This window comes from Tachyglossus aculeatus, chromosome 10, assembly GCF_015852505.1.
Source record: "Tachyglossus aculeatus isolate mTacAcu1 chromosome 10, mTacAcu1.pri, whole genome shotgun sequence".
NCBI lineage: Eukaryota > Metazoa > Chordata > Mammalia > Monotremata > Tachyglossidae > Tachyglossus > Tachyglossus aculeatus.
Window position 1 is genome coordinate 50,407,244 of NC_052075.1, and position 21,831 is coordinate 50,429,074.

Here is a 21,831-nt window from a genome sequence, read left to right on the forward strand (position 1 = left end):
GGAAGGGGCTCAGTCTGGGAAGGCCTCCTGGAGGAGGTGAGCTCTCAGTAGGGCCTTGAAGGGCCTTAAACTCTTGGTTTAAGGATGTCGGTGCATGGTTGTTGTGGATGTGGATATTGGTTATGGATGTTGGTGTGTGAGCCTCCGGAGTCCCCAGTTGGCCCGGGTGGTGGTTTTATTTCTTGCGGACTTCCATCAGCCCCTGAGAGGGGCTGGGCCGAGGCTGGCGCGGCCTTCCCTGGAGGGCTCCAGTGGCCCTCGGACTCTGGTTCAAAATGAACCGGAGAAGCAGAGAAGAAGCGTGGCTAAGAGAAGCAGCGTGGCTCAGTGGAAAGAGCCCGGGCTTTGGAGTCAGAGGTCACGGGTTCAAATCCCGGCTCTGCCAATTATCAGCTGTGTGACTTGGGGCAAGTCACCTCACTTCTCTGGGCCTCAGTTCCCTCATCTGTCAAATGGGGATTAAAGACTGTGAGCCCCCCGTGGGACAACCTGGTCACCTTGTAACCTCCCCAGTGCTTAGAACAGTGCTTTGCACATAGTAAGCGCTTAATAAATGCTATTATTATTATTATTATTATTATTATTATTATGTACCAGGCACTGTACTAAGCCCTGGGGTGGAGACAAGCAAATCGGGTTGGACACAGTCCCCTGTCCCACGTGGGGCTCACCGTCTCAATCCCCATTTTACAGATGAAGTAACTGAGGCCCGGGGAAGTGAAGTGACTTGCCCAAGGTCACACAGCAGACAAGTGGCGGAGCCGGGATTAGAATCCATGACCTTCTGACTCCAAGGCCCGTGCTGTAGTAGTAGTAATAATAATAATAATAATAATAATAATAATAATAATGGCATTTATTAAGCGCTTACTATGTGCAAAGCACTGTTCTATTCATTCATTCAGTCATATTTCTTGAGCGCTTACTGTGTGCAGAGCACTGTACTAAGCGCTTGGGAAGTCCAAGTTGGCAACGTCTAGAGACGGTCCCTACCTAACAGCGGGCTCACAGTCTAGAAGGGGGAGACAGGCAACAAAACCAAACATATTAACAAAATAAAATAGAATAAATATGTACAAGTAAAATAAATAGAGTAATAAATCTGTATGTACATACGTACATATATACAGGTGCTGTGGGGAGGGGAAGGAGGTAAGGCGGGGAGGGAGAGGAAGGAGGGGGCTGTTCTAAGAGCTGGGGAGGTTACAAGGTGATCAGGTTGTCCCACGGGGGGCTCACAGTCTTAATCCCCATTTCCCAGATGAGGTCACTGAGGCCCAGAGAAGTGAAGTGACTTGCCCAAAGTCACACAGCTGACAATTGGCGGAGCCGGGCTTTGAACCCGTGACCTCTGGCTCCAAAGCCCCGGCTCTTGCCGCATCCACTCCGCCCTGCTCAGGGAGAAGCGGAAACATCCCCTTTGCCCGCTTCACTGTCCATCCCTTTAACTGTATTCAATCGTATTTAGTGAGCGCTTACTGTGTGCAGGGCACTGTACTAGGCGCTTGGGAGGTACAAGTTGGCAACGTAGAGAGGCGGTCCCTACCCGACAGCGGGCTCACGGTCGGTCTAGAAGTCGCTGTGTCCGCCCTCTCGCCTTGTGGGGAGGCAGGTGTATGTTGGGGGGCCCTTGAGGGGCCCCCGCCCGTGTCACCCCGTGGCGAATGATTAAACCGGCTCCTCCCCTGCCTTGGCCTTGGAAGGCGAGTCGGCCCTTCCGGAAACGGGAGTCGGGTCACCATGGAGGAGGAATCCGGCCGGGGAGGGGAGGCCAGGGCCGTGAGCTGGGAGCCGGTGGCCCGGGGACCCAGGCCAGGTGAGGGGCCGGGGCCAGTTGGGGAGACGGGCCCCCAAAGGCTCCCCTCCCCTCCCCTCCAACAGCACTTGGTGGGGACTGCTCAGTGGGTAGCGTTTCGGAGGATCGGGCTTGGTCCCCTGGCCTCTACGGGGTTAACGAGGAAGCCGTGAGAGGGGACAAAGTGCGGGAAGTTCCAGGAAGGAGCCGTCTGGATAGGGAATGGATTCCCTCCCTTCCTCGAAGAGTTGGGCCTGCCCGGGTCCTAATGGGGGATGGCCGAGTGTCCCTGAGCGGTCCTCCTCTCTGCCCCAGGTCAGTCCCTCTCCACCCTGCTGAGCCAGCTGCCCAGTGTCGCCAGCGTCCGATATCGGGGACCCGTGCCGGGGGGACCCCGGGAGGAGGAGTGGGAAGCCGGGGGCTGGGCCGGGGGACTCGTCGAGGAAGCCCCCGCGCTCCAAAATCCCCGCGAGCTGCCATGGCCCATGGAGGCGAAACGAATGTTCTGGTGAGAGGCTGACCCCTGACCCTTGACCTCCAGGGTCCCGGGTGCGGAGGGCTTCTGGGTCTCCAAGAGGAAGAGGGGGTGACCTGGCCCCTGCCCCAGTCCGGCCCGCTTAGCTGGGACGGGCCCCCGACTCCGCTGATTTTAGAGGAACGGAGTCTGGCCCGCCCTTCCCTTCTCCTGGCCAGAACGGGACCCCGGTACCGCAGCCCCCCAAACCGGTTCACGGTTTTCCCTCCCGGGCTGCAGGTTAACGCAGGTGTCCCAGGGAGGTGGGTGAAAAGAGAAGGGGCTGGACGAAGGGCATCTGAGGGAGCTGAGGGAAACAGTCGGGGTGAAGGTGGGGGGCGTATATGTGGTTTTCTCTCTCCTCTCCAAACTGCAGGAGGCGGCTAAAGGCAGAACAGGCTGGAGGCCAGGCTCCGGCTGGGGGCCAGCGAGGGGGCTGGGGGCTCCACCAGTTCAGAAAGGCTCAGGTTTGGACCACAGACATCCTACAGGGAGTTCAGCCCTGGAGGGGAGACCTGCTGAAAATCGGGGGTACGGGGGCCAGGCCGTGAGGGACCCGGGGAGGGACCGAGGGGACCCAAACTCTGCCTACGGGGGCGAGACGGGGTTAGGGGAGGGAATCCCCTTCCAGCTGGACCCGGGTGGCCGCCAGTCTTGGCCGGGACCGTGGTGGTGGTGGTGGTGGTGGTGGGTTCCTCGGCTCGACTGCTTTCCCTTCCGGTGCCCTGGGTCACAAACGTCTCCCAAGTAGCCTGGAGACGGAGGACTGACACCGGGTCCGGACGGGCGGCCAGCTTACCCGTGACCCTGCCTCTCCCCACCCCGTCCGCCCTCCAGGTCACTTTGGCTCCGGGACGCAGGCCTACTTCTCCCTCCTGCGCTTCCTGCTGCTGCTGAACGTGCTGGGGGCTCTGCTGCCCGTCACCCTGGTGACGCTGCCCACCCTCCTGCTGGGCACCGGCGGGGGCTCCCAGGGGAGCCCGTCCCCTAGCCCTCCCTCCCCCAACTCTTCCCTCTGCGGCCCCTACAATCCGCTGCCCACCGGGCTGGTCAGCTACACCGAGCAGCTCTTCAACCTTTTGTCCGGACAGGTGAGGCCCTCAACCGGCCCCCACCATCACCTCTAACCCAGCCCTCATCCCTCAATCAATAATAATAATAATAATGGCATTTGTTAAGCGCTTACTATGTGCAAAGCACTGTACTAAGCGCTGGGGAGGATATAAGGGGATCAGGTTGTCCCACGTGGACGTGGTGGAGCCGGCATTTGAACCCATGACCTCTGACTCCAAAGCCCGGGCTCTTTCCACTGAACCACGCTGCTTCTCTATAGCATTTACTGGGCGCTTACTCCGCGCAGACTACTAAGCTCGTGGGAGAGGGCGACAGAATCAGTAGCCACATTCCCCGCCCGTAACGATCCAGAATCATCATCATCATCAATCGTATTTATCGAGCGTTTACTGTGTGCAGAGCACTGTACTAAGCGCTTGGGAAGTACAAATTGGCAACACATAGAGACAGTCCCTACCCAAGATTGGGTTCGCAGTCTAAAAGGGGGAGGTATTTGTTAAGTGCTTACTATGTGCCAAGCACTGTTCTAAGCGCTGGGGTGGATACAAGGTAATCAGGATGCCCCACGTGGGGCTCACAGTCTTTATCCCCATTTTCCAGGTGAGGGAACTGAGGCCCAGAGAAGTGAAGTGACTTGCCCAAAGTCACACAGTGGACAAGTGGCAGAGCCGGGATTTGAACCCATGACCTCTGACTCCAAAGTCCGGGCCCTTTCCACTGAGCCACGCTGACTTGCCCAGCGCTTACGATGTGCAAAGCACTGGGGAGGTCACAAGGGGCTCACAGTCCTCATCCCCATTCTACAGATGAGGTCACTGAGGCCCAGAGAAGCGAAATGGCTTCCCCAAAGTCACACAGCTGACAAGTGGTGGAGCCGGGATTTGAACCCATGACCTCTCACTGCAAAGCCCGGGCTCCTTCCACTGAGCCACGCTTCTTCCTCCAGAATGATGAGGTCGGCCGCAGCCTAGGGGAGAGGGACACCGGGGGTTTTCCAGATGGGGAAACTGAGTCCCAGAGTAGCGAAGCGACTTGCCCCAGGTCCCTTGCAGCAGGCGAGGGGTGGGGCCGGGATGAGAACCCGGGTCGTCCGGCTCCGAGGCCCGGGCTCCGACGAGGACTCGGGGGTCCCCCTCCTCGGCTCCGTCCCCCAAGACTTAACCCTCTGCCTCCCGCAGGGCTACCTGGAGTGGTCGGTGCTGTTTTACGGTTTCTACCCGAAGACGGACCCCGGGGGCTACCGGCTGCCCCTGGCTTATCTGCTCTCGGCCGCGGGCGCCGGCCTGCTCTGTCTCCTGCTCATCCTGCACCGGTCTGCACCCCCAGCCCCCGTTCGCCCCTAAGGCCCGGCCCCCCGAAACCCTCCCACCTCCTGCTCCCCGTGCCTGCCCCAACCTCTGCCCGCCCCTGTCGCCCCCCCCTTCTCACCCTCTCTCCGCCCGCGGGTGCCCCCTGACCCCGGCGTCCCCCTCCTCCGGCCTGTCCCCAGGTCGGTGGGGGGCCTGCGGCAGACGCTGCTGGCCGAGTCGGGGGTGCTCATCCGCTACAGTGACCGCGTCTTCTGCGGTTGGGACTTCTGCCTGGCGGACCCCAAGGCCGTCCGGCTGCGACACAACACCGTGCGCTTCGAGATCCAGGTCCTCCTCGCTGCCATCCCAGTCCTCCCAGTCCCCCCCACCCCACCCGCTGCCGCCTCGGCCCTCCGCTCGGGACTCCCGGCCCGCCCTGCCCCTGGTTCGGTCCTTCCGTCCCCCGCACTGCCATCTTGGTCCTCCCGGCCTCCCCTTTCCTTGGCTCGGTCCTCCCGGCCCCCGGCCGCCACGGGCTCCGTCCCTGGCGAGGCCCGGCGCGGAGGTTCCCCGGCGGGCGGCTCTCACTGCACGCGGTGTCTTGGTGTCACCCTCGACTCCGCTCTCTCGTTCACCCCTCACATCCAAGCCGTCGCCAAAACCTGCCGGTCTCAGCTCCGCAACATTGCCAAGATCCGCCCTTTCCTCTCCATCCCAACCGCTACCCTGCTCGTTCAAGCTCTCATCCTATCCCATCTGGACTACTGTATCAGCCTTCTCTCCGATCTCCCATCCTCGTGTCTCTCTCCACTTCAATCCATACTTCATGCTGCTGCCCGGATTGTCTTTGTCCAGAAACGCTCTGGGCATGTTACTCCGCTCCTCAAAAATCTCCAGTGGCTACCGATCAATCTGCGCATCAGGCAGAAACTCCTCACCCTGGGCTTCAAGGCTGTCCATCCATCCCCTCGCCCCCTCCTACCTCACCTCCCTTCTCTCCTTCTCCAGCCCAGCCCGCGTCCTCCGCTCTTCTGCCGCTAATCTTCTCCCCGTTAGGCCTCGTCCTCGCCTGTCCCGCCATCGACCCCCGGCCCACGTCCTCCCCCGGGCCTGGAATGCCCCCAGTCCCTCTGCCCATCCGCCAAGCTAGCTCTCTTCCTCCCTTCAAGGCCCTACTGAGAGCTCACCTCCTCCAGGAGGCCTTCCCACACTCAGCCCCTTCCTTCCTCTCCCCCTCTCTATCTCCCTCATCTTACCTCCTTCCCTTCCCCACAGCACCTGTATATATGTATATACGTTTGTACATATTTATTACTCTATTTATTTTACTTGTACATATCTGTTCTATTTATTTTATTTTGTTAGTATGTTTGGTTTTGTTCTCTGTTTCCCCCTTATAGACTGTGAGCCCCACTGTTGGGTAGGGACTGTCTCTATATGTTGCCAACTTGTACTTCCCAAGCGCTTAGTACAGTGCTCTGCACACAGTAAGCGCTCAATAAATACGATTGATTGATTCTCACAGTAGCGGTGATGGTCTTTCTAGACTGTGAGCCCACTGTTGGGTAGGGACCGTCTCTATATGTTGCCAACTTTCCCCCTCGACCCCCTCTCGATCCTCCCCATCTTACCTCCTTCCCTTCCCCACAGCACCTGTATATATGTATATATGTTTGTACAGATTTATTACTCTATTTATTTTACCTGTACATATCTATTCTATTTATTTTATTCTGTTAGTCTGTTTGGTTTTGTTCTCTGTCTCCCCCTTCTAGACTGTGAGCCCACTGTTGGGTAGGGACTGTCTCTATGTGTTGCCAACTTGTACTTCCCAAGTGCTTAGTCCAGCGCTCTGCACACAGTAAGCGCTCAATCAATACGATTGATTGATTGATTGATTGTCTCCTCGGCGGCCCAGGTGGAGCTGGAGGAGGAGACCGTGCGGCAGCGGGAGGCGGCCCGGACGCTGACGAAGCGCATGGGGGTCTGGGGCGTGCGGGCGCTGCTCAACCTGCTGGTCCTGGGGCTGCTGGGGGCCGCCTTCTATGGGGTCTACTGGGCCACGCAGATGTCCATCCAGCTGCAGGTGACCGACGGCGGCGGGGGGCCGCGGCAATCGTTCTGACCGTTGGGTAGGGACCGTCTCTATATGTTGCCAATTTGTACTTCCCAAGCGCTTAGTCCAGTGCTCTGCACACAGTAAGCGCTCAATAAATACGATTGATGATGATGATTGATCATCATCCTCAAAAACCTCTGACTCTGTGCCAGTCCATCGAGTGTCTATCGAGCGCTGGCCGTCTGCAGGGCACTGCAATAATAATAATGACGGCATTTGTTAAGCGCTTACTATGTGCAGAGCACCGTTCTAAGCGCTGGGGAGGCGACAAGGCGACCAGGTTGTCCCACGGGGGCAGCTCACGGTCTTAATCTCCGTTTTACAGGTGAGGGAGCTGAGGCCCAGAGAAGTGAAGTGACTTGCCCAAAGTCACCCAGCTGACAGTTGGCAGAGCTGGGAAGCAGTGTGGCTCAGTGGAAAGAGCCCGGGTTTTGGAGTCAGAGGCCGTGGGTTCCAATCCCGGCTCCGCCACTTGTCAGCTGTGTGACTTGGGGCAAGTCACTTCACTTCTCTGGGCCTCAGTTCCCTCATCTGTAAAATGGGGATGAAGACGGGGAGCCCTTCGTGGGACAACCTGATTACCTTGTATCTACCCCAGCGCTTAGAACAGTGCTTTGCACATAGTAAGCGCTTAACAAATACCATTATTATTATTATTTGAACCCATGACCTCTGACTCCAAAGCCCGGGCTCTTTCCACTGAGCCACACTGCTTCTCAAGCGTGTACTAAGCGCTTGAGAGAGGGCGGTACAACAGGTTTGGTAGACACGATCCCTGCTCCAAAGGAGCCCACAGATTCCTCATCGTGGATTTTAGGGCAGTTGATCAGCTGTCCCCCGCCTACCTCCCCGGTTACCTTGCAACCTCCCCAGTGCTTAGAACAGTGCTTTGCACATAGTAAGCGCTTAATAAATGCCATTATTATTATTATTATTACCTCACCTCACTTTTCTCCCACTCCAACCCAGCCCGCCTCGCTCACTGGAGCACTGGTCTTATAATAGTAATAATAATAATGGCATTTGTTAAGCGCTTACTATGTGTGAAACACTGTTCTAAGCACTGGGGGGGGGGATACAAGGTGATCAGGTTGTCCCACATGGGGCTCACAGTCTTCATCCCCATTTTACAGATGAGGTGACTGAGGCTCATAGAAGTTAAGTGACTTGCCCAAGGTCACACAGCAGACATGTGGCGGAGCCGGGATTCAAACCAATGACCTCTGACTCCCAAGCCCGGGCTCTTTCCACTGAGCCACGCTGCTTCTCTAGAAACTTTTCTTATAATAATAATAATGATAATGATGGCATTTATTAAGTGCTTACTATGTGCAAAGCACTGTTCTAAGCACTGGGGAGTTTACAAGGTGATCAGGTTGTCCCACATGGGGCTCACAGGCTTAATCCCCATTTGACAGATGAGGTAACTGAGGCCCAGAGAAGTGAAGTGACTTGCCCAAAGTCACACAGCTGCCAAGTGGCGGAGCTGGGATTTGAACCCATGACCTCTGACTCCAAAGCCCGGGCTCTTTCCACTGAGCCACGCTGCTTCTCTTATAAATGAGGGGTTGTGAGTTAGATCCTTGCTGGGGCCTTGTATCTCAAGATCTTCCTCTTAGACTGAAAGCTTCTTATGGGCAGAAATCATATCTCCCCCTTCTAGACTGTGAGCCCGTTGTTGGGTAGGGACTGTCTCTATATCAATCAATCAATCAATCGTATTTATTGAGCACTTACTGTGTGCAGAGCACTGTACTAAGCGCTTGGGAAGTACAAGTTGGCAACATATAGAGACAGTCCCTACCCAACAGTGGGCTCACAGTCTAGAAGGGGGAGACAGGGAACAAAACCAAACATATTAACAAAATAAAATAAATAGAATAGATATGTACAAGTAAAATAAATAGAGTAATAAATATACAAACATATATACGGGTGCTGTGGGGAAGGGAAGGAGGTAAGGCGGGGGGGATGGAGAGGGGGAGGAGGAGGAGAGGAAGGAGGAGGCTCAATCAATCAATCAATCAATCGTATTTATTGAGCGCTTACTGTGTGCAGAGCACTGTACTAAGCGCTTGGGAAGTCCAAGTTGGCAACATAGAGAGACAGTCCCTACCCAACAGTGGGGCTCAGTCTGGGAAGGCCTCCTGGAGGAGGTGAGCTCTCAGTAGGGCCTATGTTGCCAACTTGGACTTCCCAAGCGCTTAGTCCAGTGCTCTGCACACAGTAAGTGCTCAATAAATACGATTGAATGAATGAATATCTACGAACTCTATTGCATTGTTCTTTCCCGAGCACTTAGTTCAGTGCTCCCTGCTTCCCAGGGAGATTGGGAAGATTGAGATTTGTTAGTATGTTTGGTTTTGTTCTCTGTCTCCCCCTTTTAGACTGTGAGCCCACTGTTGGGTAGGGACTGTCATCATCACCATCATCATCAATCGTATTTATTGAGCGCTGACTGTGTGCAGAGCACTGGACTAAGCGCTTGGGAAGTCCAAGTTGGTAACATAGAGAGACAGTCCCTACCCAGCAGTGGGCTCACAGTCTAAATGTTGCCAACTTGTACTTCCCAAGCGCTTAGTCCAGTGCTCTGCACACAGTAAGCGCTCAATAAATACGATTGATGATGATGATGCTCTGCACGCCGTAAGCCAATGCTCAATAAATACCACTGCTGGACTGACGGGGGGAATCTGTCGGGAGAAGGGGCCGGGGAGGGGGCCGTACACCTGATTCCCGGCTCTGCTTCCCCACAGAAAGACCCACAGGTGAGCGGCGACTCGTTCCTGAAGCTCCTAGTGGACTTCCTCCCGTCCATCTTCATCTCGGCGGCCAACCTGGTCCTGCCGCCCGTCTTGGCCGGGCTGACCCGGCTGGAGGGCTACACCCTGAGCCGGCAGGTCCTGTTCATCCTGCTCAGGTCAGCGGGGCCGGGGGGGGGGGAGAGCGGGGCCGTGCCGGGGCCGAGCCCCTCCAAGGCGAGGGGGGCCGGGGCCGCTGAGCCCCCGCTCCTCCCTCCCCCAGGACCGTGTTCCTCCGCATCGCCTCCCTGCTGGTCCTCCTCCTCACTCTGTGGGCCAAGATCACCTGTAACGGGGACCCCCATGCCCCCAGCTGCAAAGGCTGCGGCTACAACAGCCCAGAGCTGCCTGTGAGTTGTCCTCAAAAATCTCCGGTGGCTACCAATCGATCTGCGCGTCAGGCAGAAACTCCTCACCCTGGGCTTCGAGGCTGTCCATCCCCTCGCCCCCTCCTACCTCACCTCCCTTCTCTCCTTCTCCAGCCCAGCCCGCACCCTCCGCTCCTCCGCCGCTAATCTCCTCACCGTTAGGCCTCGTTCTCTTCAAGGCTGTCCATCCATCCCCTGGCCCCCTCCTACCTCACCTCCCTTCTGTCCTTCTCCAGCCCAGCCCGCACCCTCCGCTCCTCCGCCGCTAATCTCCTCACCGTTAGGCCTCGTTCTCACCTGTCCCGCCGTCGACCCCCGGCCCACGTCCTCCCCCGGGCCTGGAATGCCCCCAATCCCTCTGCCCATCCGCCAAGCTAGCTCTCTTCCTCCCTTCAAGGCCCTGCTGAGAGCTCACCTCCTCCAGGAGGCCTTCCCAGACTGAGCCCCTTCTTTCCTCTCCCCCTCGTCCCCCTCTCCATCCCCCCGTCTTACCTCCTTCCCTTCCCCACAGCACCTGTATATATGGATATATGGTTGTACATATTTATTACTCTATTTATTTATTTATTTATTTATTTTACCTGTACATTTCTATCCTACTTATTTTATTTTGTTGGTATGTTTGGTTCTGTTCTCTGTCTCCCCCTTTTAGACTGTGAGCCCACTGTTGGGTAGGGACTGTCTCTATGTGATGCCAATTTGTACTTCCCAAGCGCTTAGTACAGTGCTCTGCACATAGTAAGCGCTCAATAAATACGATTGATTGATTGATTGATTGATTGATTGATTACTCTATTTTACTTGTACATATCTATTCTATTTATTTTATTTTGTTAGTATGTTTGGTTTTGTTCTCTGTCTCCCCGTTTTAGACTGTGAGCCCACCGTTGGGTAGGGACTGTCTCTATATGTTGCCAATTTGTACTTCCCAAGCGCTTAGTACAGCGCTCTGCACATAGTAAGCGCTCAATAAATACGATTGATGACGATGATGATGTTGGGGGGGGTGGGAGGGCTGCCCGGCGGCGGTGGGGGACCTGGGGTCTGAACCCCGAGGGGCTGGGTCCTGAGCTCCCCAGGGGAAAGAAGTTACCAACCAAAAGCATTCACCAAGCAGCCACTCTAAGCGCTGGGTTCAAATCCCGGCCCCGCCACCTTAGAGAAGCAGCGTGGCTCAGTGGAAAGAGCCTGGGCTTTGGAGTTCAAATCAATCAATCGTATTTATTGAGCGCTTACTGTGTGCAGAGCACTGGACTAAGCGCCTGGGAAGTACGAGTTGAAGTGCAAATCCCAGCTCTGCCAACTGTCAGCTGGGTGACTTTGGCCAAGTCACTTCACTTCTCTGGGCCTCAGTGACCCCATCTGGAAAATGGGGATCATCATCATCATCAATTGTATTTATTGAGCGCTTACTATGTGCAGAGCACTGTACTAAGCGCTTAGGAAGTACAAATTGGCAACATATAGAGACAGTCCCTACCCAATAGTGGGCTCACAGTCTAAAAGGGGATGAGGACTGGGAGCCCCCCGTGGGACAACCTGATCCCCTTGTATCCCCCCTCAGCGCTTAGAACAGTGCTCTGCACATAGTAAGCGCTTAATAAATGCCACCTGCCTGCAGTGTGACCTTGGGCAAGTCGCCTAACTTTCCCGGGGCCTCAGCTTCCTCATCTGGAAAATGGGGATGAAGACTGGGAGCCCCCCGTGGGACAACCTGATCACCTTGTATTCTCCCCAGCGCTTAGAACAGTGCTCTGCACATAGTAAGTGCTTAATAAACGCCACCTGCCTGCAGTGTGGCCTTGGGCAAGTCACCTAACTTCCCCGGGGCCTCAGCTTCCTCATCTGGAAAATGGGGATTGAAAACATATCGCCCCTCCCTCTTAGATTCTGAGTCTTGTGTGGGACGGGGACTGTGCCTGGCCTGATTATCTTGTACCTAATAGTAACAATAATCACGGCACTTGTTAAGCGCTTACTATGTGTCAGGCACTGTTCTAAGCGCCAGGGTAGATAATAATAATAATAATAATGGCATTTGTTAAGCGCTTACTATGTGCAAAGCCCTGTTCTAAGCGCCGGGGTAGATAATAATAATAATAATAATAATAATAATGGCATTTGTTAAGCGCTTACTATGTGCAAAGCCCTGTTCTAAGCGCCGGGGTAGATAATAATAACAATAATAATAATAATAATAATAATAATAATAATAATAATAATAATAATAATAGCATTTGTTAAGCGCTTACTATGTGCAAAGCCCTGTTCTAAGCACCGGGGTAGATAATAATAATAATAATGATGGCATTTGTTAAGCGCTTACTATGTGCAAAGCCCTGTTCTAAGCACTGGGGAGGATAATAATAATAATAATGATGGCATTTGTTAAGCACTTACTATGTGCAAAGCCCTGTTCTAAGCACCGGGGAGGATAATAATAATAATAATAATAATAATAATAATAATAATAATAATAGCATTTGTTAAGCACTTACTATGTGCAAAGCCCTGTTCTAAGCACCAGGGAGGATAATAATAATAATAATAATAATGGCATTTGTTAAGCACTTACTATGTGCAAAGCCCTGTTCTAAGCACCGGAGAGGATAATAATAATAATAATAATAATAATAATAATAGCATTTGTTAAGCACTTACTATGTGCAAATCCCTGTTCTAAGCACCGGGGAGGATAATAATAATAATAATAATAATAATAATAGCATTTGTTAAGCGCTTACTATGTGCAGAGCCCTGTTCTAAGCACCGGGGAGGATACACGGTCATCAGGTTGTCCCACATGAGGCTCACAGTCTTAATCCCCATTTTACAGATGAGGTTACCGAGGCCCAGAGAAGTGAAGTGACTTGCCCAAAGTCACCCAGCTGACAGGCGGCGGAGCCGGGATTAGAACCCATGACCTCTGACTCCCAAGCCCGGGCTCTTTCCACTGAGCCACGCTGCTTAGTTCAGGGCTTGGCACCTAGAAAGTGCTTAACAAATACCACAATTATTATTATTATGTTTTTTATTGTCATGGTATTTGTTAGGCACATAGTGTGTGTCAAGCACTGTTCTGAACACTGGAGTGGATACAAATTAATCGGATTGGGCAGAGTCCCTGCCCCACATGGAGTTCACTATTACTACGTTGTTATTATTATTATTATTGTTGTTGTTATTATTGTTATTATTGTTATTATTGCAGTGGGCCCCAGGCCTGCAGTGGCCTGGGAGTCCAATCCCAGTTCTGCCACATGTCTGCTGTGTGACCTTGGGCAAGTCACTTCACTTGTCTGTGCCTCAGTTCCCTCATCTGTAAAATGGGGGTGAAGACTACGAGCCCCATTTGGGACAGGGACCGTGTCCAACCCGACTAGCTTGTGTCTACCCCGGGGCTTAGCACATCAATCAATCAATCAATCGCATTTATTGAGCGCTTACTGTGTGCAGAGCACTGTACTGAGCGCTTGGGAAGTCCAAGTTGGCAACATATAGAGACAGTCCCTACCCAACAGTGGGCTCACAGTCTAGAAGCACATAGTAAGCACTTAAATACCACGGTTATTATTGTGAAGCAGCAGCGTGGCTCAGTGGAAAGAGCCCGGGCTTTGGAGTCAGAGGTCATGGGTTCAAATCCCGGCTCCGCCAACTGTCAGCTGGGTGACTTGGAGCAAGTCACCTCGCTTCTCCGTTCCCTCGTCTGTAAAACAGGGATGAAGCCTATGAGCCCCACGTGGGACCACCTGATTACCTTGTACCCCCGCCCCAGCGTTTAGGGCGGTGCTTTGCGCATAGTAAGCGCTTAATAAAGGCCATCAATCAATCAATCGTATTTACTGAGCGCTTCCTGTGTGCGGAGCACTGTACTAAGCGCTTGGGAAGTCCAAGTTGGCAACATATAGAGACAGTCATCATCATCATCATCAATCATATTTATTGAGCGCTTCCTGTGTGCAGAGCACTGGACTAAGCGCTTGGGAAGTCCAAGTTGGCAACGTACAGAGACGGTCCCTACCCAACAGTGGGCTCACAGTCTATTATTTCTATTTTTATGGCAGTGTAGCAGATGCGGTGATAGGTTTGGGGGTTTATGGTGCGCCTTTTGTCGCCACAGTGCTGGGAGACCCTGGTGGGCCAGGAGATGTATAAACTGCTGCTGTTCGACCTGCTGACCGTCCTGGCAGTCGTCCTTCTGGTGCAGTTCCCCCGCAAGTGAGATGCCCCCCGGCCTGACCCCTTCCCGCCAAAAAAAAGGAAGAGGAGGGGTCGTCGTCATCATCATCATCATCATCATCAATCGTATTTATTGAGCGCTTACTGTGTGCAGGGCACTGGACTAAGCGCTTGGGAAGTACAAATCGGCAACATACAGAGACAGTCCCTGCCCAACAGCGGGCTCACAGTCCAAAATGGGGAGACAAAACCAAACATACTAACGAAATAAAATAAATAGAATAGATATCGACAAGTAAAATAAATAAATAGAGTAATAAATCTGTACAAACATATATACAGGTGCTGTGGGGAAGGGAAGGAGGTAAGATGGGGGGGATGGAGAGGGGGACGAGGGGGAGAGGAAGGAAGGCTCAATCAATCAATCAATCAATCGTATTTATTGAGCGCTTACTGTGTGCAGAGCGCTGGACTAAGCGCTTGGCAACATAGAGAGACGGTCCCTACCCGGCTCAGTAGAAAGAGCCTGGGCTTTGGAGTCGGAGGCCGCGGGTTCAAACCCCAGCCCCGCCGCTTGTCAGCTGTGGGACTTTGGGCAAGCCACTTCCCGTCTCTGGGCCTCAGTTCCCTCATCCGTCAAATGGGGATGAATCAATCAATCAATCGTATTTATTGAGCGCTTACTGTGTGCAGAGCACTGGACTAAGCGCTTGGGAAGTACAAGTTGGCAACATAGAGAGACGGTCCCTACCCAACAGTGGGCTCACAGTCTAAAAGGGGGAGACAGAGAACAAAACCAAGCACACTAACAAAATAAAATAAATAGAATTGATATGTACAAGTAAATTAAATAAATAAATATAAATAAATAAATAAATAGAGTAATAAATATGTACAAACATATATACATATATACAGGTGCTGTGGGAAGGGGAAGGAGGTAAGATGGGGGGATGGAGAGGGGGACGAGAGCCCCTCGTGGGACAACCTGATGACCTTGTATCTCCCCCGGCGCTTCGGACGGTGCTTTGCACATAGTAAGTGCTTAACAAATACCAACATTATTATTGTTATTCCCCCACAACACTCTCCCTCCCCCTTTTAGACTGTGAGCCTACTGTTGGGTAGGGACCGTCTCTCTATGTTGCCAACTTGGACTTCCCAAGCGCTTAGTCCAGTGCTCTGCACACAGTCAGCGCTCAATAAATACGATTGATGATGATGATGATGATGACGACTGATGATGACAACATTATCACTGTTATTCCCCCGGGTTGGGGCTGGGAAGAGTTGTACCCTAGAGCCCGGTGGGATGACGAGATTGGGAGATGATCCCTGCCCCCGTCCCCCGTTTCCAGGCTACTGTGTGGGCGCTGCCCCGGTGCGTTGGGCCGGCTGGCGGGGACCCTGGAGTTCCAGGTGCCCGCAGAGGTGCTGGGGCTGGTTTACGCGCAGACGGTGGTCTGGATTGGCAGCTTCTTCTCTCCCCTCCTGCCTCTGATCAACACGGCCAAGTTTGTCCTGCTCTTCTACCTCAAGAAGGTGCAGAGCGGGTGAACCCCCGGTGCCCACAGCGGGTGACCCCCCGAAAAGGCTGGGGGAGAGGGTTGGGGGGCCTGGCTTTCTGAGGGGAGCAGGGTGGAAAAGGGGTGGGAGGCCCCCAGCCGTCCTCAGTTTCCCTCCCCTCTCCTCAGGTGGCTCTCTTCTCCGTCTGCTCGCCCGCCTCACGCACTTTCCGGGGTTCCAGCGCCCACTTCTTCTTCCCCCTGGTGATGCTGCTTGGGCTGGGGCTGTCGGCGGTGCCCGTCCTCTACGGCGTCTTTGTGTGAGCATCCGCCCCTCGGCTCCGTCTTCAGCATCCTCAATCGTATTTATTGAGTGCTTACTGTGCGCAGAGCACCGGACTAAGCACTTGGGAAGTCCTAGCTGGCAACATATAAAGCCGGTCCCTACCCAGCAGTGGGCTCACAGTCTAAAAGGGGGGGACAGAGAACCAAACCAAACATACTAACAAAATAAAATAAATAGAATAGATATGTACAAGTAAAATAAATAGATAAATAGAGTAATAAATATGTACAAACATATATACATATATACAGGTATCATCATCATCATCAATTGTATTTATTGAGCGCTTACCGTGTGCAGAGCACTGTACTAAGCACTTGGCAACATAAATTGGCAACATAAAGAGACAGTCCCTACCCAACAGTGGGCTCACAGTCTAAAAGGGGGAGACAGAGAACCAAACCAAACATACTAACAAAATAAATAAATAGAATAGATATGTACAAGTGAAATAAATAAATAAATAGAGTAATAAATATGTACAACCATATATACATATATACAGGTATAAACATATATACATATATATACAGGCTCCACTCTCCTGCCCCTTCCCGGATGGAGATCCCCTGCAAGTAGATCCCAGATCCCCCTCGTTTGGAGAAGCGGCGGGGCTCAGTGGAAAGAGCCCGGGCTTTGGGATCACAGTTCATGGGTTCACATCCCGGCTCCACCAATTGTCAGCTGTGTGGCTTTGGGCAAGCCACTTCACTTCTCTGGGCCTCAGTTCCCTCATCTGGAAAATGGGGATGAAGACTGTGAGCCCCACGTGGGACAACCTGATCACTCTGTAACCTCCCCAGTGCCTAGAACAGGGCTTTGCACATAGTAAACGCTTAATAAATGCCATTATTATTATTATTATCCCTGCCACCCTGCCCCTCATCTAGGCTTTGAGCCCTTTCCTCACCCTCCGTCTCCTCCCCCATCCCTCCGGTTCTTATTACTCTATCTATCTATCATCTATCTATCATCTATCTATCTATCTATCTATCTATCTATCATCTATCTAACTATTTATTTATTTAATTTTACTTGTACATATCTATTCTATTTATTTTATTTTGTTAATCTGTTTGGTTTTGTTCTCTGTCTCCCCCTTTTAGACTGTGAGCCCACTGCTGGGTAGGGACCGTCTCTCTATGTTGCCAACTTGTACTTCCCAAGCGCTTAGTACAGTGCTCCGCACACAGTAAGCGCTCAATATATACGATTGATGACAACCTGATCACTCTGTAACCTCCCCAGTGCTTAGAACAGTGCTTTGCACATAGTAAGCGCTTAATAAATGCTATCATTATTATTATTATTATTATTATCCCTGCCACCCTGCCCCTCATCTAGGCTTTGAGCCCTTTCCCCACCCTCCGTCTCCTCCCCCATCCCTCCGGTTCTTCCAGTTCTTTCGGTTCTTATTACTCTATTTACTTTATTTATTTTACTTGTACATATCTATTCTATTTTATTTTGTTAGTATGTTTGGTTTGGTTCTCTGTCTACTCTATTTATTTATTTATTTATTTTACTTGTACATATCTATTCTATTTATTTTATTTTGTTAGTATGTTTGGTTTGGTTCTCTGTCTCCCCCCTTTTAGACTGTGAGCCCACTGTTGGGTAGGGACCGTCTCTAGATGTTGCCAACTTGGACTTCCAAAGCGCTTAGTCCAGTGCTCTGCCCACAGTAAGCGCTCAATAAATACGATTGATTGGTTGATTGATTGATTCCGGCTTCACTCCCACGCCACAGGATCCAACCCTCGGAGGTGTGCGGGCCGTTCCGAAACCAGACACGCATCTGGGATGTGGTGCCGCGAGCCATCGAGGAACTGCCCCCGACCGCCCGGAATCTGTTTTTCTTCCTGGGGACTCAGGCGTTTGCGGTCCCGCTGTTCCTCCTGGCCAGGTTGGGACCGGGGGTTGGGGTCTCATGGGGGAATCCAAGGGAAGAATCGGGAGAACGTGCTTAAGCCAGAAGGACGTTGGGGTTCTGGAAAACCCCAGAACTATTACTATTACTCTATTTATTTATTTATTACTCTATTTATTTATTTATTACTCTATTTATTTATTTATTACTCTATTTATTTATTTATTACTCTATTTATTTTACTTGTACATATCTATTCTATTTATTTTATTTTGTTAGTATGTTTGGTTTTGTTCTCTGTCTCCCCCCTTTTAGACTGTGAGCCCACTGTTGGGTAGGGACTGTCTCTATATGTAGCCAATTTGCACTTCCCAAGCGCTCAGTACAGTGCTCTGCACATAGTAAGCGCTCAATAAATACGATTGATGATGATGATGAAAACCATTATGTTCCCGGCATAGCAGTCATTCGCTCCGTTGGGTAGGGACTGTCTCTATATGTTGCCAACTTGTACTTCCCAAGCGCTTAGTACAGTGCTCTGCACACAGTAAGTGCTCAATAAAAATGATTGATTGATTGATTGATTGATTAAGTCATGCGGCCTGGTGGAAGGAGCCCGGGCCTGAGAATCGGGGACCTGGTTTGAAATCAATCAATCAATCATTCAATCAATCGTATTTATTGAGAGCTTACTGTGTGCGAAGCACTGTACTAAGCGCTTGGGAAGTACAAGTTGGCAACATATAGAGACAGTCCCTACCCAACAGTGGGCTCACAGTCTAGAAGGGACTGCCCTGCCGCCTGCTTGCTGTGTGACCCCCGTCAGGTCGCTTAACTTCTCTGGGCCTCGGTTTCTTTATCTGTAACTGTATCTAGACTGTATCTATGAAGCGCTTGGCTCATAATAAGCACTTAAATACCACAATTATTATTATTAGTAGTAGTAGTAGTAGTAACAGTAACAGAGGGAGTCCCAACTCCCTCAATTGTCAGCTGTGTGACTTTGGGCAAGTCACTTAACTTCTCTGGGCCTCAGTTCCCTCATCTGTAAAATGGGGATGGAGCCTGTGAGCCCCCCTTGGGACAACCTGATCACCTTGTAACCTCCCCAGTGCTTAGAACAGTGCTGTGCACAGAGTAAGCGCTTAATAGATGCCATCATTATTATTATTATTAACAGTGAAGGTATGTGAGCACCTAATTGGGGCAGTGCATTGACATTACTCTATTTATTTATTTATTTATTACTCTATTTATTTATTTTACTTGTACATATCTATTCTATTTATTTTATTTTGTTAATATGTTTTGTTTAGTTCTTTGTCTCCCCCTTCTAGACTGTGCCATCATCATTATTATTATTAATGACAGTGAAGGTATTTGAGCATCTAATTGGTGCAGTGCATTGGCATTACTCTATTTATTACTCTATTCATTTATTTATTACTCTATTTATTTATTTTACTTGTACATATCTATTCTATTTATTTTATTTTGTTAATATGCTTTGTTTTGTTCTCTGTCTCCCCCTTCTAGACTGTGAGCCCGCTGTTGGGTAGGGACCGTCTCTAGATGTTGCCAACCTGGACTTCCCAAGTGCTTAGTCGAGTGCTCTGCACACAGTCAGCGCTCAATAAATACGATTGATTGATGGATTGATTGATTGGCCTGAAGTTCAACAGAATTGTCACCGCTTTTCTCTTCCCTTCTGTTCCCCCAGCCTCCTAATGTTCTACACAATGGCTCTTTCCAGTTCCTACAACCGGCTGGTTCACAAGCTGCAGAAGCAGATCGAGTTGGTGAGAACGGGGTTGTGGGGAGTGGTGGCTCAGTGGGGGGAGAAGAAAAGCAGCCTGGCCTGAGAGTTAGAAGGGCCTGGGTTCTAATCCTGCCTCCACCAATCGTCTGCTGTGTGACCCCGGGCGAGCGGCTTAACTGTCCTGTGCCTCTGTTCCCTCAAATGGGGATTAAGAGGGTGAGCCCCACTTGGGACCCGGACTGTGTCCAATGCGATTATCTTGCATCCGCCCCGGTACTCTGTACGGGACCTGGCACATAGTAAGTGCTTAAATCAATCAATCAATCAATCAATTGTATTTATTGAGCGCTTACTGTGTGCGGAGCACTGTACTAAGCGCTTGGGAAGTACAAATTGGCAACATATAGAGACAGTCCCTACCCAACAGTGGGCTCACAGTCTAAAACATAGTCTAGAAGTCGGCACATGGTAAGCGCTTAACAAATCTTATTAATCAATCAATCAATCAATCGTATTTATTGATTTATAAGCATATTTATTGAGCACTGACTGTTTGCAGAGCACTGTGCTAAGCGCTTGGGAAGTACAAGGTGGCAACGTATAGAGACAGTCCCTACCCAACAGTGGGCTCACAGTCTAGAAGGGGGAGACAGAGAACAAAACCAAACATATTAACAAAATAAAATACAATAGATAAGTCCAAGTAAAATCAATAGAGTAATAAATATGTACAAACATACATATGTATATACAGGTGCTGTGGGGAAGGGAAGGAGGTAAGACAGGGGGATGGAGAGACTGTGAGCCCACTGTTGGGCAGGGACTGTCTCTATATGTTGCCAACTTGGACTGCAGTGTGTGAGTGGAAGGGGGTCATCATCATCATCATCATCCTCAATCGTATTTATTGAGCGCTTACTGTGTGCAGAGCACTGGACTAAGCGCTTGGGAAGTACAAGTTGGCAACATAGAGAGACAGTCCCTACCCAACAGTGGGCTCACAGTCTAAAAGGGGTCGTTTCCCACTTGCTTCTTCTTTTGCAGGAGAGCCAAAACAAGAGGCTACTGGTGCAGCAGACAGTGGAACTGGGCTGAGGGGCAGGAAACTCTCTTCATCCACTCCTTTCCCCTCCTCTAGACTGTAAGCTTGTTGTGGGCAGGGAATGTGCCTGTGTATTGTTATACTGTACTCTCCCAAGCGCTTAGTACAGTGCTCTGCACACAGTAAGCGCTCACTAAATAGGATTCAATCGTATTTTTGACCGACTGCACTCCCACCCGCCTCCACCCTTCTCCGGAATAAAGTTGCCTCCCTCCTCTCCTGCTCTTCCCTGTGCAAGCGGACCGTTTTACTTGTTCAATCAATCAATCGTATTTATTGAGCGCTTACTGTGTGCAGAGCACTGGACTAAGCGCTTGGGAAGTACAAATTGGCAACATATAGAGACAGTCCCTACCCAACAGTGGGCTCACAGTCTAAAAGGGGGAGACAGAGAACAAAATCAAACATACTAACAAAATAAAATAAATAGAATAGATATGGACAAGTAAAATGAATAAATAAATAGAGTAATAAATCTGTACAAACATCTATACGGGTGCTGTGGGGAAGGGAAGGAGGTAAGATGGGGAGGGATGGAGAGGGGGACGAGGGGGAGAGGAAGGAAGGGGCTCAGTCTGGGAAGGCCTCCTGGAGGAGGGGAGCTCTCAGTAGGGCCTTGAATCAATCAATCAATCAATCATCAATCGTATTTATTGAGCGCTCACTATGTGCAGAGCACTGTACTAAGCGCTTGGGAAGTACAAATTGGCAACACATAGAGACAGTCCCTACCCAACAGTGGGCTCACGGTCTAAAAGGGGGAGACAGAGAACAAAACCAAACATACCAACAAAATAAAATAAATAGGATAGAAATGTACAAGTAAAATAAATAAATAAATAGAGTAATAAATATGTACAACCATAAGGGCCCTACTTGTTCTGATGTCCGTCTCCCCCATTCTAGACTGTAAGACCGGTGTGAGCAGGGATTGTCTCTACTGCCTAACTGTACTTTCCAAGCGTTCAGTACAGTGCTCTCCACCCGGTAAGCGCTCAATAAATACGACTGATTGGATGAATGAATGAAAGCGGGTGGGCTCCACCCCAGAGCCAGCTGCAGTGCTGGGGAAGGAAGCAGAGAAGAAGCGTTGTGGCTTAGTGGAAAGAG

The 21,831-nt window shown here is 51.1% G+C and overlaps 1 protein-coding gene across 2 annotated transcripts; it reads left to right on the top strand.

Moving 5' to 3' along the window:
* The first annotated feature begins 1,611 nt into the window (after nt 1–1,611).
* TMC4 (transmembrane channel like 4) lies at nt 1,612–20,938 on the top strand. Of its 2 annotated transcripts, XM_038753260.1 has the most exons (15): nt 1,612–1,816; nt 2,111–2,303; nt 2,686–2,840; nt 3,147–3,400; nt 4,562–4,695; nt 4,873–5,020; nt 6,591–6,758; nt 9,548–9,711; nt 9,816–9,942; nt 14,081–14,178; nt 15,498–15,681; nt 15,834–15,964; nt 17,741–17,896; nt 19,581–19,659; nt 20,664–20,938. In XM_038753260.1, exons 1-15 carry the CDS (start codon nt 1,741–1,743, stop codon nt 20,712–20,714), a joined length of 2,118 nt encoding a protein of 705 aa, XP_038609188.1. In that variant the 5' UTR covers nt 1,612–1,740; the 3' UTR covers nt 20,715–20,938. The 2 variants fall into 2 exon arrangements, with proteins under 2 accessions (XP_038609188.1, XP_038609189.1); XM_038753261.1 differs by lacking the exon at nt 14,081–14,178.
* Nucleotides 20,939–21,831: the final 893 nt, after the last annotated feature.